Source organism: Pseudorasbora parva, chromosome 2, assembly GCF_024679245.1.
Source record: "Pseudorasbora parva isolate DD20220531a chromosome 2, ASM2467924v1, whole genome shotgun sequence".
NCBI lineage: Eukaryota > Metazoa > Chordata > Actinopteri > Cypriniformes > Gobionidae > Pseudorasbora > Pseudorasbora parva.
The window spans coordinates 44,289,556-44,307,355 of record NC_090173.1 but is presented as its reverse complement, the minus strand read 5'-3'; the positions used below and the strand labels follow the sequence as shown (position 1 = coordinate 44,307,355).

Genomic DNA, 17,800 nt, shown 5'->3' with positions numbered 1-17,800 from the left:
CTGCTTATGCGCATGCGCAACCATGCCACATGGTTAACAGCAGAATTTCAAGATGGAAGCTAGGTAACGAGACATGTGAGATATTTTACCTAAGATTTTCGCTTTAAAGTCAGGATCAGCTTTCCACTGTCCTCTTGGAAAAGTTGTACTATTCTAAAAAAAAAAAATGGGGAAAACAAAGGTATGTGTTTAACTTGCTTCCAGCGGTAACGGTATACTTTCAGACACAGCTAAAGTTAGTCCGCCTGTCTTTATTTGTGCAATATCTACGTTAAATGTCGTTGTTGATAGGAGATATGAAAATGATTAATTCGCGTATGACAGTGTAGTCCTTAAGATAATTTCATTGAGGGTAAAATTTCATTGAGGGTAAAATAAAGAGTTGTTTGTTATCTTACGTTTCTGTTTTCATCTTAAAGACTAAGAACCAGAAGAAAGCCCGTGAGGCAACCAGCCGTGTGGCGGAGGAGTCTTACTCCACTGTGCCGCACACCTTCGTGTTCCACCGTGGACAGGTCGGCAAGAATGTCGGTCAGCTGGTGCTGGACATGAGACGAGTCATGGAGCCTTTCACTGCCCGATCTTTAAAGGTGCTCCTCGCGATTAATGCTGCTCAACTTTGCTCTCATTCAAGTCTCGTCTAAAACAGTTGACATGTTTTGCAGGTGCGGAAGAAAAACGTCTTGAAAGATTTCGTTGCTGTGGCTGGACCTTTAGGAATCACGCACTTCTCAATATTTACCAAAACAGAAAATAGTGTAAACATGGTGAGTAAGTTTGCATTATGACAGAAAAAACATGTCTATTTTCTTAATGCATATTACTCTTGTTGTAAACACTTCTTCAGTCTATATTTTTCTCTTCTTTTTATTTTTTTTACTGTAATATCAACTCAATCTTTCAGTGAAATGGCAGACTCCTCACTGAATGACGTTTGAAAGTCTTCAAATATTTAGTCTACTTAAACTCTGCCCGTCTTACAATTGACTGCAAGCTTGTGGGTCATGAATTCATTTTTCAATGATTTTACAACTTAAATTACTCTTTCTTCACAGAGGCTTGCACGGCTTCCCAAAGGTCCAACGTTATATTTCCGTGTTGCAAAGGTATGTGACTGCACTATCTTTGATTTGATTTCCCATATCCGATGGCACAAATGATGACATTTTTTAATATTTTGACTGTTGAGTGATGTCTTTTCAAAGTAAACGCACTGATGTGTCTTTGAACGCATTATGAATGCTCTTTTAAATGTGTTTGTTCTATAAGTAAATTGTCTCTTTGTTCCAGTACACACTCATCAAAGATGTAGTTTCATCTTTAAAGAGGCACAGGATGCATGAACAGCAGTTTACCCATCATCCTTTGTTAGTGCTGAATAATTTTGGCATAGAGGGCATGCATATCAAGCTGATGGCCACCATGTTCCAGAACATGTTTCCCTCAATCAATGTGCACAAGGTAACTCCCTCACAGCTGTAACTTTTTTTCTCTCTCCACGCATGATGAACGTATAGTCTTCTGAGATCAGTGAAGTGAACAACCTGCTGATGTTCTTTCCTCTTGTTGTTGACACATGAAGGTTTTGTGCTTGTTTTAATCTTTAAACTCTTGTTTCTCAGCTCAACCTCAACTGCATAAAGAGATGTGTGCTGTTAAATTATGACCCGGTGTCTCAGGAGGTAGAGTTTCGTCATTAGTGAGTAGCCTGGATTTGTTTTTTTTGTAACAGTAAATGTGCACATGATGAAGCTTTGAAACATGACTTTCTGTGATTTGTTTTCAAAGTAAACGCACTGATGCACCCTACAACGAATGCACTCTGGTGATGGTTGTTTTTACGATATCTCCTAACCCTTTCCATGTCCTTCTGCAGTAGCCTGAAGGTGGTGCCCGTGGGCATGAGTCGTGGGGTGAAGAAGCTCATGCAGGAGAAGTTCCCCAACATGAACAAGCTTGAAGACATCAGTGAGCTCCTCATGAAGTTAGTCTATCATTAGCTGGAGATCGTCCACATAATTTAATGCAAATGATGAAATGTGTTATAATTGATGGAACAGTGATGTTTCGAAGTAAACGCTCTGATGCACTAGCTTTCTACTTGTATTTGTAATTTAAGTAAATGGTTTTATAAGTCACGCTTTCGTTGTCCGTTGCACTTTAGAGGTGTCAACCTTTCTGAGAGCGAGGCAGAGCAGGACGGAGATCACAACATCACGGAGCTTCCTCAGGTGTACTCGGGTCGTGGGAATATGGCCTCCCAACAGAGTGCTGTTCGGTTAACTGAGGTGAGGAAACCCCTTGCAAGCCACTAGTTAAGTTCAGGGCCAAGTTTTAAGCCAATGGGGCTTTAAATGATAATTGGAACTGCATTTATATAAATGGTTAATGGACTGCATTTATATAGCGCTTTTAACAGACCTATGGCCATCCAAAGTGATTTAAATATTGCCTCACATTCACCCATTCACACGCCGACGGCGGTGTCAGCCATGCAAGGCACCATCCAGCTTGTCGTGAGCAGCTGGGGTTGTCTTGCTCATGGACACCTCAACACTAGGTCAGGTGGAAACGGAGATCGAACCACCAACCTCCGGTTTGTAGCCAACCTACATGAGCCACTGCCGCTCCATATAGTGCTTTTAACACACCCATGGCCATCCAAAGCGCTTTACATTAGGTGTCTTGTTCATGGACAGCTCGACACTTGGTCAGGTGGAATAGGGGATCGAACCACCAACCTACGTGAGCCACTGCTGCCCCCTTAAAGATTATTCACCCAAAAATGAAAATGATCCCATAATTTACTCTCCCTCAAGCCATCCTAGGTGTATAGGACTCTCATCTTTCAGCCAAACTCGGTTATATAAAAAAATTAAAGCTGCAAGCAGTGATGAAAGGGCCCTTGCACCTAGGACCACCATCACCCGGTGACCGCAGAGAAAGCAATGAATAGTGGGTGATGTGCATTCTAGTGGGTAGGAGAAATATGGCAAAGTCATTTCAATATGCCCCACTTCCTGCTGCCAGCAGGTGACACTATGGCTAACTGAATTTTGGTGTGTAGATGTCTTCAGTTCAGAACTCAAATAAAACGTGAAGTTTGGGGCAGTTTGGACATTGTTTGCCTGACCTACAACAACTTCCTGTTTCATGGCAAAACATCGACATTTGTGAGTCCACCACAGACAAGACACACTCTTCAGGAAAACCTCAAGATCTTCGCAATGTAACGTGGCACAAGCCTTTACATCAGACTCACCAAATATGATAATCTGATTAAATCTCTAGCCGTAGTTGATTAAAGTACAACGTCTGCAAATGGCAAAATTTGCAACATTTGCAACATCTGACTTCCTGTTAGGTTTTCAGATTTCATATCAGGAGAGTGTGGGTATGTGGTGCTATTTTGACATGCCTTATTCTGAAACCCCTATCAAATGAACATTATTGCCACTTCTAACGCGTTTGCAAAGTTTTGTAAATTTTTGAGCATGTTTAGGCCCTCAAAGCGATTCATTTCAGAGCAGCAGAATAATAATAAGACACAGAGCAATTCCAATGCTGTCCTTACACCATCAGTCCTCGGGCCCTAAAAATCCTGGCTCTCCTAAGCTTTATAATGAGAATGAATGGGACCACAGATTTTGAAACCCAAAACAGGGCTCTCAAGTTTTGAACTGAGTTCAGAGTGAGATTTCGGCCGTGGGTTTGGCTGGGTACGGGGGTCTGATATGAAAAATGACAAATTCGTACAAATAAAATAAATATGTATTTAATTAGTGTGTTTGTGAGAGAGAGAGAGAGAGAGAGAGAGAGAGAGAGAGAGAGAGAGAGAGAGAGAGAGAGAGAGAGAGAGAGAGAGAGAGAATGGTTAGTGTTGTTTATTGGTGTTGGTAGTAGGTTTTTGAGGCCTTCAGCCCAGGGGTTGGTGGCACCTTAACATGAGCACGGTCGCGCTGAAGTGAGCTGTGGTTTACAACAGAGATTATTTTACTCTCAAATAATCTTAGACAAGCTGCCTATGATTATTGTTTGCTATATCAGTATGGTTGTATGTTTTCCTCTCTTTATGACAGCGGAAACAACTCCCAAACCAATACCCCATCATTTTTTAGCCATACAGATAGGCTAAGTACAAGACATAATTATAAACTGTCTACTTTTATTTGTGTACACACTCAAAATAACAACAAAGGCTGTGGATTCAGGGAACGGAGCACCCAACTCCAAACAGTCTTTATTTCAAATATGTATTTTGTTTATTAAAAGCAAAGTTTTTAATTTCAAAAGCATTTCTGAATTCAGTTAAAATAACAAAATGTTAAAAAAAAAATTTTTTGGAACCATGCAAAATTTAATTAATTCTTGAATAACACCTATGTCTCCTTTCCATTAAAAATAATGGCTAGTGCGTTGACGTGGCATAATTTTTGGAATTGCTTGAACATGTTAAACACATCTAATTATTTCTGTAATACATTTTAATTTTAATTTTGCAACTTATATAAAGTATTAGCCTACAATATACAATTTATGTTTAAATTTTATGTTAAAACTAGTGTAGGAAATAGCAAATGTAAATTATATTATTCAATTTGAATTATTATTTTGCTCCAAATGATGCACACATGGTATGGAAAATGTAAATGTAAATTTTGAAATGCATTGCCATTTTATATATTGCATTGCAAATTTTATATCGCTACACTTCAGCTTCCATAAATAGGGGTGAGCACGAATATATTTGATCTGTAATTAATGTTCGAAAAATAAAAATAATATTGAAATTTTACTATATTGCTTCGCTGGCCGCAAATGCAGTGAATCCATGATAAATCCCTCTAAATCTCGCAGTTTTAACTAAATCCACTGGGTGGTGCTGTGGAGCGGGTTAATAACTCGACTGTATTTGATCACTAGTGTCGTCTGCCTCGTGATGTTTGGAATTATTACTTAAATGAAAATGATCTTACAAAATGGAGTTACTTTTAATAAATTAATTAATGAAAGTGAGTTTTAAAAAAAATCACATCCAAACACCAGTGGAATGAGGACAGCTGTCCATCACCGCATTCACGAGTGCAGAAGAGCACTGAGTGAGAGCGCAATAACGTACAGCAAAATGCAGGGAATATTTATCTTACCCAGATACAGCAAATCTATTTTATGATTGGCTGTTCGGTCTCTATTTTTATTAGATTAACTGGTGCGTAGCAGGGCCGTCAGAACTCTATGGGGAACTCGCTTGACTCCTCTAATAGCGCGCATATTACCCTGGCGATTTCTCTGCGTGAGAAATACAAGGTGTGGCGTGTGAGCGTGTGAATGGGTTGAAATGCGTGTGTCTCACGCTCAGTGCGTGAGACTTGAGAGCCCTGCCAAAAAAGTGCATCCATCCATTATAAAAGTAAACCATGCGACTCCAGGTGGTTAATAAAGGCTTGAAGTGAAGCTAAGCAATACTTAAAAAATAAATAAAAAATATCCATTTAAAACCTTTTATACTATAATCATTTGCTTCCGACAGACGGCCGTACGTGAGTCTAGTTCTGGCAGCAGTGTGACTCCTGACCACACGCATTATGTATTGATGAAACAAAACACTGGTTACTCTTTCGCCATAACTTTACTTGTGTAAGGCCATTACAGGAAGCCAGTGATTTTATATTTTAAGTTATAAATATGGTTATTTTATGTACACATATTGCTTCAAAAGACCTTTATTAACCCCCTGGTGTCGTATGGGTTAATTTTATGGTGGATGGATGCACTGTTTTTGGACTTCCAAAACCTCATTCAATACCATTCAATCCCATTATAAAGCTTGGAAGAGCCAGGATTTTAAAAATATAACTAATTGTGGCTTTAAGAAGATAATCATACACATAGGTGTTTGCTTGAGGGTGAGTAAATTATGGGACACAATTTTTTTTTTTTTTTTTTTTGCGTGAATTAAACCTATAAAACATTTGGACGGTTGGAACAGTTTGTTTACTGAAAAATGATGGGTGTCTGTTCTGCTATAGATTGGCCCCAGAATGACTTTGCAGCTGGTAAAGATATTAGAAGGCATGGGAGAAGGAAACGTGCTTCATCATTCCATCAGTAAGTATAGCTTTGGGTAAGAGACCATTTAGAAACAAAATTTAGTCATTACTGGTCATATACCTGAATTAATGTGCTCTGTCTGCAGTCTCAAGAACAGAGGAAGAGCTTCAGGAGATGCTAAAGAGGAAGGAAGCTCGTCTGAAAGAGAAAGAAGAGCGGAAGAGAAAACAAGAAGAGAACGTTGCTCTAAAAAAAGAAAAACGTGATCAGAACAAGTGAGTAGACCATCTATCTGCTGCTCTGGTTGGTGATGGAAAAGTGATGTAACCGTTGTTGAGTCTGAACGCTGGCAACACAGACTATCGTAGCAAGCCTGCTTTGCATGCATGTTCATGACCCTAATGGAAAGTCCCAATTTCAAGAAAAACCACATGGGTTAAATGGTATTTCAGAGAGCTTGAAAAATGAATGCTAATTTTTACAATTTGTGGGGAAAAGCTACTTTCCAGCATAAAAAAATAGCCAAGTATTGTTTGTTTTGGGTCTTTACAGTTGCTGTAGTACATTTAAAATGTGGGTCAAATTGACCCATGAGCATCACAAACCAAATAGATGTGTGCATGTCAAAACACGTCAGTGTTCTGAAACTTTGAATGCATGTTCATGACACAGAGTCAAAATGTCACGAAAAAAAACTGCATAATCAGCATTTCAGTCGACTCAAAAATCACAAAATAACCCACAACAACAGGATTTATACCAGGTGTAAATGGGGCTTCTGATTGGTCGGCTGGCCCAGGCTGTTATGATAGTTCACCTGTATTGGGTTTTAGCTCCTGAGACTTTATGAACACCTGTAAACAGTATTATATCTGTCTTTTTTTATGTTAAAGATATAGTATTTGGCCCTAAAAGTATTTAATTTCTTAAAGGAAAAGAAGCTTAGAGGGCATCAAGAGAAAGTGGCAGCAGGAAGGGCAGGTGTCAGATGATGAAGTGGAGGATCCTGGGAACCAGGAGGACAAGCCTCCAGCTGAGGAGTCTGAAGACGAAGCAGATTATTACAGAGAGGCTGTAGGGGAAGAACCAGATGAAGGTATAGTTTCATTCTCAATTATTTGCACTTGTTTTACTGCTATTATTTACAGGGGTGTTCATTTTGTTCTTTAACCCCATCTCAGACATGTTTCCTGGCGCAAAAAGGAAGCGTGGCCACGGAAATTCACTGAAACCCTTTAAAAAGAGGAAGCTGTCACCAGGGAAGGGCCCTCCCCAAGACAAGAAGAGTTTTAAGTCATCTGACAGGGGGAAGAAACCTGGGGGTCAGCGGTTTGGGGATAGAAAAGCGGTAGAGGGAAGAAACCGCTTTAGGAAGAGTGAAGGAGGCAAGACGTTTGGCAAAAGGGGGGGAAAGGCCAATAGATTTGCAGGGCAGAAAAAAGGAGAAACCGGTAAGAAGTACGGTGGACAGAAAACGTTTAAAGGACGTGCTGGTATGAAACGGCAGAAAGGCGCTGGAGGAAAAAAGGACTTCAAGCACAAAAAAGGAAAAAGTTGAAATGAAAATGATGGTGGACGCATCTAAAAACGCTGAACCACAAGGTGGGACTGTTGCTTCACTGATTCGTCATGACTGATGTATTTCCATGCAAACATCAGCAATAATCTCGAGTAATGTCAGACTTGTATAAATGTTCATGGAGTTGGTTGCAGTTGCCAATAAATTTTTAAACCGCCGAGCAGCTTTTGTTGTGGTCGTTTATATTCCTTGCAGTCATGCAAGTGTGCATGACTCTACTTGCCTGAGTGATTTCACACCTCTGAACAAAAAATAAAGTGCACCCCTTGCACAGAGACAGGAAGTTTGACTCCGTTTCAAGAGAGACTGTCGGAGTATTTGGTAAGTTTTATCAGCTTGTTTATTTGACTTTTACTTTAATAAAGCTTCTACTTTTAAATGTACAAGATTGATACACAATTCCATACAATTAAAGAACAGATGCAGATTATACTATAAAAAGAACCCAAGGTTTGTTTCTGTTGCGTTCCTTTTGCACGTGCTCGTGAGCAAGAAGTCGATGTGTTTCAACATATTACATGTGTCAGATGAATAAAGGGTAACTGATTTATGACTATACTTGATGTTGATTTATTTGTGCTTGAGTCTTATGTGTTGAAATTGTTTTTGATAAACCCTTTGAGAGTTTTTCCCATATTTCCAAATATGAAATGTTTTTGAAATGGATGCATATTATGAAAATTTGTTTATTAAAACAAATAGCATTGTAGCATTAGCCTAAAAACAAAGAATTATAAATGGCTTTTGCGTGTAAATTTGTTTGCATGTGCTGAAGAGACTTATTTTTTTAAACAAAAATGATAATGTGAAAGTATGTTGTTGGTAAAAAATCATTTTTAAAATTACATGACAAAAAGCAGATGAGTTGAATTTCAAACAAGATTAATTAAACGTTTGTTAATGCATTTGGTGTGGAAACTAACAACGGAAAATGGTCATTTATACTGTACAACTTGAAATCTTAAGTGGGTAACACTTTACAGTAAGGTATTAGTTAACATGAACTAACAGTGAACAACACCTGTTCAGCATTGGTTAATCTTTGTTAACGTTCGTTCATAAAAATCCAGCTGTTCGTGTTATTTCACAGTGCATTAACTAATGTTGGATAGATTTTAATGCGTTAGTAAATGTTGAAATTAACAAAGGTAAATAATGGTTTATAAATGTGGTTTATCATTAGTTCAAGTTAACAAATGTACCTTAATATAAAGTGTTACCCTTACATATATGTAGTATAATGAACATCAACCAAGTTAAAAACTATTGTTTAAAAAGTTAAACATTATGAAAAAAAAGTTAAAGTATTGTTTGTTCATTTTATAACCGATGGTCCAAAATAAAGGTTTTAAAAACATTTTTTAAAGGAATGCCAGAGAAGAGTTTTCTTCCTAAAGGGGTGGTTGCATGTGATTTCACTTTTTTAACTTTAGTTAGTGTGTAATGTTGCTGCTTGAGCAAAGTTACAGCGCTGAAAGTTCAATGCAAACGGAGATATTGTCTTTTAAAGTTACAGTAGTTTATTGCCTACAAAAACGGCCAGTTTGGACCACAATGAGCTTCTTCTCGGGTTGGTGATGTCATAAACCCTTGCTATTAACATAAACACCGCCCCAGATGTAACTTCTGCCTGTAATGATAAGGGGCGTATCGTTTCACTTCAGCCAATAAAAATACAGGAAACTACATTTGGCCATCTAACCAATCTATGACCATTGCGTTTTTCGGAAAGATGGGCTTCATAAAAGCAGGAAGCAAACAAGCCGTTTAAAGGAAAGTGGAGACAGCGGTGTGGAATAAAGGTAAAATATAAGAAAAATACAGCGTTAAAAAAAAAAAAAGTATCAAGACATGTTATACTGCGCCATGGGCGTCGGAAGCAAATAAAAAGTGGGTGGGTCAGTAGCGGCTAAGACAAAATATGATAGGTGGGGAAATTGTTTTGCGGGGAGTCTGGGGGTTCTCCCCCAGAAGAAAAAAAAATGATTTCATAGATGTGATTTCCTGCATTATGGTGCGTTTTAGGCCATATCCCTTTCCTATACCAAAAAAGACCTCAAACCAGTCAATACCAATACTCTAATAAAAGGCTATATTCATTTAACTGCCATAGAAATCAACAGTTTCACAGATAATGATAATGAACAAGTTGCATGTTTTTTATGCTCCGTATCCAGACAGAAAAAGTGCCGTTTACTAAACGATTGATTGGGCCAGACAAAATTACATAAATCACAGAACTATTTATTGTTGCTATAGAGTAGGGGTAAGACGTATGGCATTAAGTTTTGACGCATATCGCGTAGTATATATATAGTATAGGTTTTAATCCGCCTTTTGCCACACTCGCAAGGTAAAAAAATTAGAAAATATTAGAAAAGGGGAAATAAAGCATTTAACATGTGTTTAATAATAAGTTTCTTAAGTTTCTTAAGGTTAAGGGGTAGTCAATGTAAGCAGACGTGCTGAATTAGAGACAATAAAAGTGAGTGGGTCCAATATCATTGGTCTTAAAAAGTGGGTGGGTCTTGTCCCACCCACACACAATGGTTCCGACGCCCATGTACTACGCCCCATAAACGCAACCAAGCCTAGAAAAAAAAACAGAACCACCCCTTTAAAGGATTACTTCAGCGATTAGCATATAGCTTTGTATCAGTAGAAACCCTGGAGTATAATCAAGTGATTGTTTATGACGTTAAATGTAATCTGACTAAAAGTTAGTGCTGTGAGACTCATGCGCCGACACGATCATTATATTGAACAGACACGTTCAGTATTTAATTGTAGTGTCTGTTTTCTAACTCAGTCACTGTAATCCAGTAGCGGTGACTTTGGGAATGGCCTAACAGGGCAGCGAAGCATTCTGGGAATTGTAGTCTTTCATCCCCATGAGACAAAAATAAATGTTCTGCCTTATCTCAGTCTAGAAGGCACCAAATTAAAAAATAATTTCACATTTCTACTACATTTATGACCCAGTTTAAATACAGATTCATCTTTCCAACCCCTTTAACATTAAGGACATTTAAATCTAAAAAACCCTTTTCCATTTCAAAGAGCCTTATAATGTAAATGTTCAATTGGCAGTAAAATCAGTTGCAAAAAACTTTCGCCAATAATGCACACGTTTCAGAAGTTTTTGTCAAACAACCAAATAACTGGTTAAGGAGTAACACTACCAACTCTGTTTGTATTTTTTAGGGGTCAGAGAACACCAGAGACAATGAACAGCAGTTCAGAAGTATATAAGTTTCAAGTCTATCTCCTGCCCCCCATGTTTAGCATTGAGATGTGCGTGGCTCTGGTGGGGAATTTGTTTGCCCTGTGGCTCCTGGTGACCAGAGAGAGGCAGAACTGGCACACTGGAGTAGTGTTCTCCTGTAACCTGGTCATCTGTGACGTTCTTTACGTCCTGACCTTTCCTTTGCTCATCGTTTACTATGCCAAGGACAAGCACTGGACCTTTGGAGATGCTGCATGCAAAATCGAACGCTTCCTCTTCAACTGCAACCTCTACGTCAGCATATTCTTCATTATGTGCATCAGCCTCAACAGATATATCGCCATAGTTTACCCCTTCTTCACCCGGAGCTACGTGCGCCCTAAACACGCGAAGATCGCAAGCGTGCTGACTTGGTTCGTCGTGATCATTGCTTCATCGCCAGTCTTCAAATTTGCTGGAACCGAATTGAAAGGCAACACAACTCTGTGCGTCTCATGCCACGATGAAAACCTGCAACATTCCCATTTTAAGTACAAGCTGTTTCTTATGGTTGTAGGCTGCATGATTCCCTTGGTAGTTACTTTTGCATCTTATTTGGGTGTGATTTGGACCATTCTAAAAAATAAAAACATAACCGCACTAGAGAAGAGGAAAGTGGCTCTGATGGTCGCTCTGGTCTGCATCCTTTACGCCACGTCTTTTGTGCCCTATCACGTTCTGCAGTCGTACCATGAGTATCTGAAGATGGTGAAACAAAGGAAGAGCTTTGTGTACAATTCATATCAAGTGTCAAAAGGCCTGACTACTCTGAACATGTGCTTGCATCCGCTTTTGTACATGGCTGTGTTTGACAGCATACGGACAGTTTGCTGTGGAAAGAGCTCAGATGACTAACACTCAAACATTCGGTATCTTTTATCAAAACCCACGCGGTGGCTTCCTGGAGGCCAATTTTCTTGTAATGCTTGCAACGTCTGAAAACCTCAAACCACATAGACAAATGCAAAAACATTTTCCTTGTGTTGTTTTTGTATTGAAAAGCATGAGTGTGACTGACCATTAAAATACTTGATATGTGTTTTGAAGCTGCAAAAAAAAAAAAAAAAAAAAAAAAATTAAATATATTTAAGAGAATGCATAACTTTCATTGGACTTCTGCACAACTAATAATGTTCATAAGTACAAGAAACTATAAAAGAAAAATAGGCACATGCAGAGGAGAGAAAGTATCCAGAAAACTAAGAGCCAAACTATAGGCTACATAATTCCAGTGAACCAGCATGCTGTTTATCATATTTAATATGCAAATTTCTAAAGTCTCTAATTGTCAAAACTGTGCTGGAAAAACCTGTTGCACACAATCTACTAGTAAAATTCTACTAAGTAAAATACCTTTAAAGCAATTGTATGTAAGAAATGTATTTCAATTAATCAAAAAAATGGCCCTGAAATGTCATGTTAATTTCAAATACTTATAGCCTACCACTGACAACAGTAGTCTGGCCAGGATATTGTCAATTAAAACTTGTTGTTGCAGCCCTTAACTGATGTTGATGTTTTGGCCTGAAGCTCCAACCTCCTATCTACCAATCACAAAGTCAGTAGTGATACTGAGCGTTGCCATCTTGCGAGCGAGTCATCACGTGTCACTCCCGGAAAATGGGCAAAAAGATGGAATGTGGGCGGAGCTTCGGTGACACAATATCTATCGACGGCAGATAAATGGCTATCCACCTGTCACTTAAAGTAACCACACCCATAATTATGCAGAACTTTAAGGCTTTATATTATGTAAACGAATGAGTTTTAAAAAAATAATTCACCCCCCTCACCGTTGACATGAAGGGCAAAATTAGCTGTATAGGCTAAAACCACAATTTGTACCAGGCTGTTTTATTTTATTTTTTCTGTAAAGTTGGGAATTTTAACATGGGGCTCAATGAGATTCTGCTCCAATTCAGCCAAAGGTGCCTCTCTAAGACCGTCAGGTTAGCCATATTCTTTCCAATGGCTTGCGCAGTGGCTTTAGTAGCACGAAGGGCCAAGTCCGTCGCGCTGCGAAGGTCCTTCAAAGCTTCGGAGTCGGGGACAGACTCGTCCAAAGAGCGGAGAAGTCTGGCCTGGAACACCTGAAGGACAGCCATGGTGTGAAGGGCCGCGGAAGCCTGGCCAGCAGAGGCATATGCTCGGCCGGCGAGAGCAAAGGTGGTGCGGCAGGGCTTGGAAGGGTGCTGCGCCCAGGCCTGCCATACTCTGGAGGAGGGCGGGCAGAGGTGTGCGGCGACAGCCTCTTCGAGGGGGGGAAGAGACTCGTGGCCTTTTTCCTTGGCGCCGTCGACGATAGAGAGTGCTGGGGAAAAAGCGGACCTCGCGCGAGCAGAGTAGGGCGACTTCCAAGATTTAGTAAGCTCGTCGTGTACCTCAGGGAAGAACGGCGCAGGCTTCTGAGGAGAAGAGAGGCGGCGGCTTTCTAGGTACCACTCGTCCAGTCTGCTGCGCGTTGGCTCTTCGGGCTGGGACCACTCGAGTCTGAGGTCTTCCACGGCCTTAGAGAGCATGCGGATAAGTTCCGCGTCAGCATTGGTTTTGAAGCTCGTGGCGGTGCGGGGGGCTCCGAGACAGAAACTGACCACTCGCTACCAGAAGCGGCTGTCGAGAGGCTTTTCTCGTCTTCCTCTGGCGACGGGCCACCGAAGGAAACCAAACAGGCCGCTGCATGAGAGGGACGCTGTTCCTCCTGAGTGAAGGTGACCGGCGCGGGGAATCATCCAGCGTGCAGTCGCCCGACCGCTCTGGCAGCCTCTGGTTGGGGCGTTTCTTACGGCGCAGCCCAACGGCAGGAGGAGGGACCTGGTCGAAGGTGGCGAGGCAAGCCCGAAGGGTCTGCAGCGCAATCACATCGCACTCGGGGCAGCCGCCCCTGGAAAGAGCGAGCTGTGCGTGGTCCCGTCCAAGGCATGTCACACAGATGACGTGACGGTCGCCGCCGAGGAGAGGAGCTCTGCATGAGCCACAGGAGGTGTGAGGCATTTGAATCAACACCTCGCGCTCTTTTAGAAAGAAGAGAGAATAAAAGGATACTGGTGCCGGAAGGCGTAGCTGGAACGGCAGAGAAGGCGGAGACCGGGGGAATCCGTCGTCCTCAGCTGCAGGTTCCGCTGGTGCTTGTTCGACAGCGGTGCTTCTTCCGGAGGAGATAAAACCTGACACCTATGGCGAATTAGGGTCTTATATAGCCTCCTGTATGCAAATATAAGCACCTTTTACGGCGGATTTTCTGGAACGCCCCCCATTGGTTCGTTCCTCTCAGCCGCTCACCATAGGTTCCTGCAGTTGCCGCGGCCCGGCCAATCAGAGCGCTCCTCGCGCTGGGCTATGGCCGTGCAGCTGCACTGCGCTTTACATGGATACCTTTATTAATAAAGTTTTGCTTCATATTCTCGAGAAAAGGAGTTTTTCCCAATACGCAATACAAGGAACATCTCTCAAAGGGAACTTGGCAGTTGCCCAGGGTAGCATTTTTTCACGGCATGTGGGGGACGGCACAATGCAGTTAAAAAAACTTAAACAAATCTTCTGCCGAGAAGCGGTTTTCTATTATCTATAATTTCACTGTGTGTGGAATTGGAATATTGGCCCCCTGATAACTTTTGTTAAACACGTCAGAGGTGGGTTCGTATGGGGCACCGTTTGTAAAGCGGCTCACGCTGAAAATAACAGCAACATTTTGTCACATTTATCAACAAACAATGTTTAAAAAAACTGGTATGAATTTTTGACAGTCACTTTTTAGCACATTTACAACAATATTTGTCAACTTAGAGATATTTTCAATAGTTAAATCTAAATATTAAATGTTACAACTCAATGTTAAACGTTAAATCTAAATGCTAAGTCTGAATGTTAAATCGAAATCAAAATGTTAAATCAAAATGTTAAATATATTATTCAAAAGAGAATTATAGACATAACAGATGAGCATCAACTCATTATCTTTCTGAGGTTACTAGAGCAGATCTGGCAACCGCTACTGTGCTGAAACACTACTGACTTGTAGTGATTGCTAGATAGGTAGACTTTAAAAAAGTCACTTTTTTAATGATGTAGGCTAAGACTTGCATGGGAATATCCGATCTGTCTGCTTACATGCCAGGCGCAAATGCGAGTATCCAATTCATATAAGATTTATACATTTCCAGATATAATGCATTAGCCTGACAAGCCAGACCCACATAAAGATGTTTGGTCTGAAAACTCACCATTGACAGGGCTCAATCAGAGGGGCGGGATAAACGGTTGTCTTTCAAACTCCTTCTGCACGCGATAGGATAGCGCTACCACCAACCAGAGCAACGAAGGTGAAACAGAGCTTGTTGATAGATCACTCAGTTTCAGTCAATCTCATGTCAATCTTGAGTACCTATAGAGTAGTATTGCATCATTCATATCTCCAAAAAGTCTTTAGTTTTATTATATTTATAAAAGAAATATGGGCTGTACCGAGTCTTTCCAGAAAAAAACGAGCGCCTGGAGGCGTATCGTGTGGGCGGAGCTAAAGAATGAAGAGTGCAAAGCAGTGACGTCCTCAAGCGTGGAGAAGCCCATCGCTATCGATCTCAGCTAATAGATAAATGATCCAGAATCATTCGGAGGCTGAAATAAATTGAACAGGAGAAACAGCAACAGCAGGACGTCCGTCTCTGTGGTATGTACTGTATTTGGTGGCCTGTCAACATTTGTGTGTGTTTACTCGCAGTTTATGAGGACATGCATGGAAGTTTATATGTATATGCGAGTATTTATAGGTCTATGTGTGCATCAAGTTTATATGTATATGCAAGTTATTCACAAGTGTGTATGCATTCATTACTAACATTATATGTATTGGTATGGATTTCATATTAGTGTGCACGTGTATTTCATATATGTATTTTGAACATCCAATAGTATACATGTATATGCGAGTAATGTATAGGTGTATATGCACGTGTGTTATGTATTTATTGATAAGCGAAGTTTGATTTAAATCCTACGTGGCGCCTCATAGTTTACTGATGTTTACTCACGCGACAACAGCACAGACATTTGAAGCAGTTTTACTCACCGGCTGCTTCTTCCAAAGCAGGACCGAACCTTTATCGCTGGGACCGCTCCGTCAAAAACACACTTCTTTGGTATGATTTGGTAAAGTCCTGACAGCAGTGAACGGTGGAGATCCATTTTGCGACGGGACTAAAACGATGTTGTGAAGCTTCCCGTCATTTCTGCGTTCAAACAGTGCAGAAACAGTGTTCATGGACAACTGGATCTGCACCTGAGCTAGTGTTTATGGCCGTGCATTTCCTCTTTCGCTCTAGTCACGCGCGCGTGCGCACCCTACCGGGAGAAGAGCCCGTACGGCCCACACAAGGACCTTCCGTTCTGTTCACGTCAAGTCGAGCCATACTCGAAAAAAACTCTCCGAAACTTGTGAGAAACCGGAAGGAGTATTTTTGACACAGAAATACTCCATTAAACGTCCAACATTAGTTTTTGAAACTTTGTCTATGTTTAGGATGGGAATCCAAGTCTTTAACAGTGTAAAAAGCTCAGTATGCATGAAACAGCATTTCACCCCCCCTTTAACTCCAAGTCTTCCAGAGTCGTGGCCAGAGCTGATTCAAAAGACCGCCGTTCGCCAGTTTCTGTGTTTACTAGAAGCACGCAAACGCAACTCGGCCGTCGTCATTATGGCCCCGCCCACCGACTCTGTACACGATGTGATTGGCCCAGCAAGAGTTAGGCGAATACAGCTCAGAAGGGTATTGTTTTGTTGCTAGATGACACTCACGGGCAGATTAAATTTGCTGCCGCTAGGGTGCGTCTAGATTTCTAGGCTAGCGATGCATCTTATTGATAGCACAACGACTCTTTGTACTTCTGTGCAACTTCCAATTTTTCGGGTATTTTTGGTAGCTGGATATATATCATTTGTTGTGTCTAGATATGAATGAGGATATAGTTAGTGATAAATCAAAATGTTATTGTTGTTCATTATCATTTAGGGGGGATTAGGAACATTTTCATTTTTTAGGGTAGCTTCAGCCCCCTAAAATAGGCCGAACGACGTCCCAGTATATGACCATCCAGTGAATATTAGTTTCTGTTCCACTCAATTCCAATTTCATTTTAACGCCTATGGCGGCCGATTTAGCCCAAGATTAACATGGCTTCCAGTTCGACCTCATCCATGAGTGCCACCGAGTGTTAAAACGCGAAAGGCGAAGCTTGAATTAATGGTATGTCCCTCTTTGGCTAATGTACTTTCAAGATGGAGGAGCAACATGGCGACCGGCATTCGAACCCCTCACCCGTATGTATTTTCAATGGCATATTATAAACTTACGAGAATACTTTATTACTTGAAAGAAGTAAATATACATTAATGAGCACACATATTTTTGAAAGAACTAAGTGTTTTTAGCTAAGAATAAACTAAAAAAGTTACACAGTGTAGCTTTGAAATACATAATATTAACATTATGTACATAGCCTACATGAAGTTATAATAGTCATTACTATTCAAGTCGTATCATAACTGGAAAAACCTGAAAACCAAAGAAAGAAAACATCTGTATTTTCTACTTTCTTTAGACAATATATATACAATATTACAATTAAATATGAAAGGTCTGTTTTATTAGTATTTTTGTTCTATTGTGTGTGCTTATCTTCAGTAAGCTTGAGAGTTTATTTTAGGCTATATTAGATTTTTAAATGATATTGAAAATGGTGATATGAATTATGAAATTTTAGTCGTATCAAAAATGTTGATAACTTATTTTAAGCAAAAATAACTATATTTTAATATACATCATTATCGTTAAAATAAAGTGATTTTTATTTATTTATTTAAAAGTCAGGAAGAGTCATGGATCTTTCAACTTTTAGTATGCACTCTTTTT

General features: G+C 40.3%; 2 protein-coding genes across 3 annotated transcripts; both read left to right on the top strand.

The window, feature by feature from the left end:
- Positions 1-20: 20 nt before the first annotated feature.
- ppan (peter pan homolog) lies at positions 21-7,790 on the top strand. Its single transcript, XM_067421299.1, has 12 exons — positions 21-181; positions 420-590; positions 666-767; positions 1,056-1,106; positions 1,291-1,461; positions 1,623-1,699; positions 1,877-1,984; positions 2,165-2,288; positions 6,030-6,108; positions 6,197-6,326; positions 6,984-7,147; positions 7,233-7,790. The coding sequence occupies exons 1-12, from the start codon at positions 167-169 to the stop codon at positions 7,607-7,609; spliced, it is 1,569 nt and encodes a 522-aa protein (XP_067277400.1). The 5' UTR covers positions 21-166; the 3' UTR covers positions 7,610-7,790.
- Positions 7,791-7,812: 22 nt separating this feature from the next.
- Positions 7,813-11,956, top strand: p2ry11 (purinergic receptor P2Y11). Of its 2 annotated transcripts, none has more exons than XM_067421350.1 (2): positions 7,813-7,951; positions 10,835-11,956. In XM_067421350.1, exon 2 carries the CDS (start codon positions 10,857-10,859, stop codon positions 11,748-11,750), a length of 894 nt encoding a protein of 297 aa, XP_067277451.1. In that variant the 5' UTR covers positions 7,813-7,951; positions 10,835-10,856; the 3' UTR covers positions 11,751-11,956. The 2 variants fall into 2 exon arrangements, with proteins under 2 accessions (XP_067277451.1, XP_067277459.1); XM_067421358.1 differs by lacking the exon at positions 7,813-7,951 and adding an exon at positions 9,328-9,432.
- Positions 11,957-17,800: the final 5,844 nt, after the last annotated feature.

Excerpts from the sequence above, each read along its gene's own strand:
- ppan (XM_067421299.1), top strand. Across the intron at positions 591-665 it reads TCACTGCCCGATCTTTAAAG|GTGCGGAAGAAAAACGTCTT; the intron begins GTGCTCCTCGCG and ends CATGTTTTGCAG. Across the intron at positions 7,148-7,232 it reads AGGGGAAGAACCAGATGAAG|ACATGTTTCCTGGCGCAAAA; the intron begins GTATAGTTTCAT and ends ACCCCATCTCAG.
- p2ry11 (XM_067421350.1), top strand. The coding sequence starts at position 10,857 with ATGAACAGCAGTTCAGAAGTATATAAGTTTCAAGTCTATCTCCTGCCC.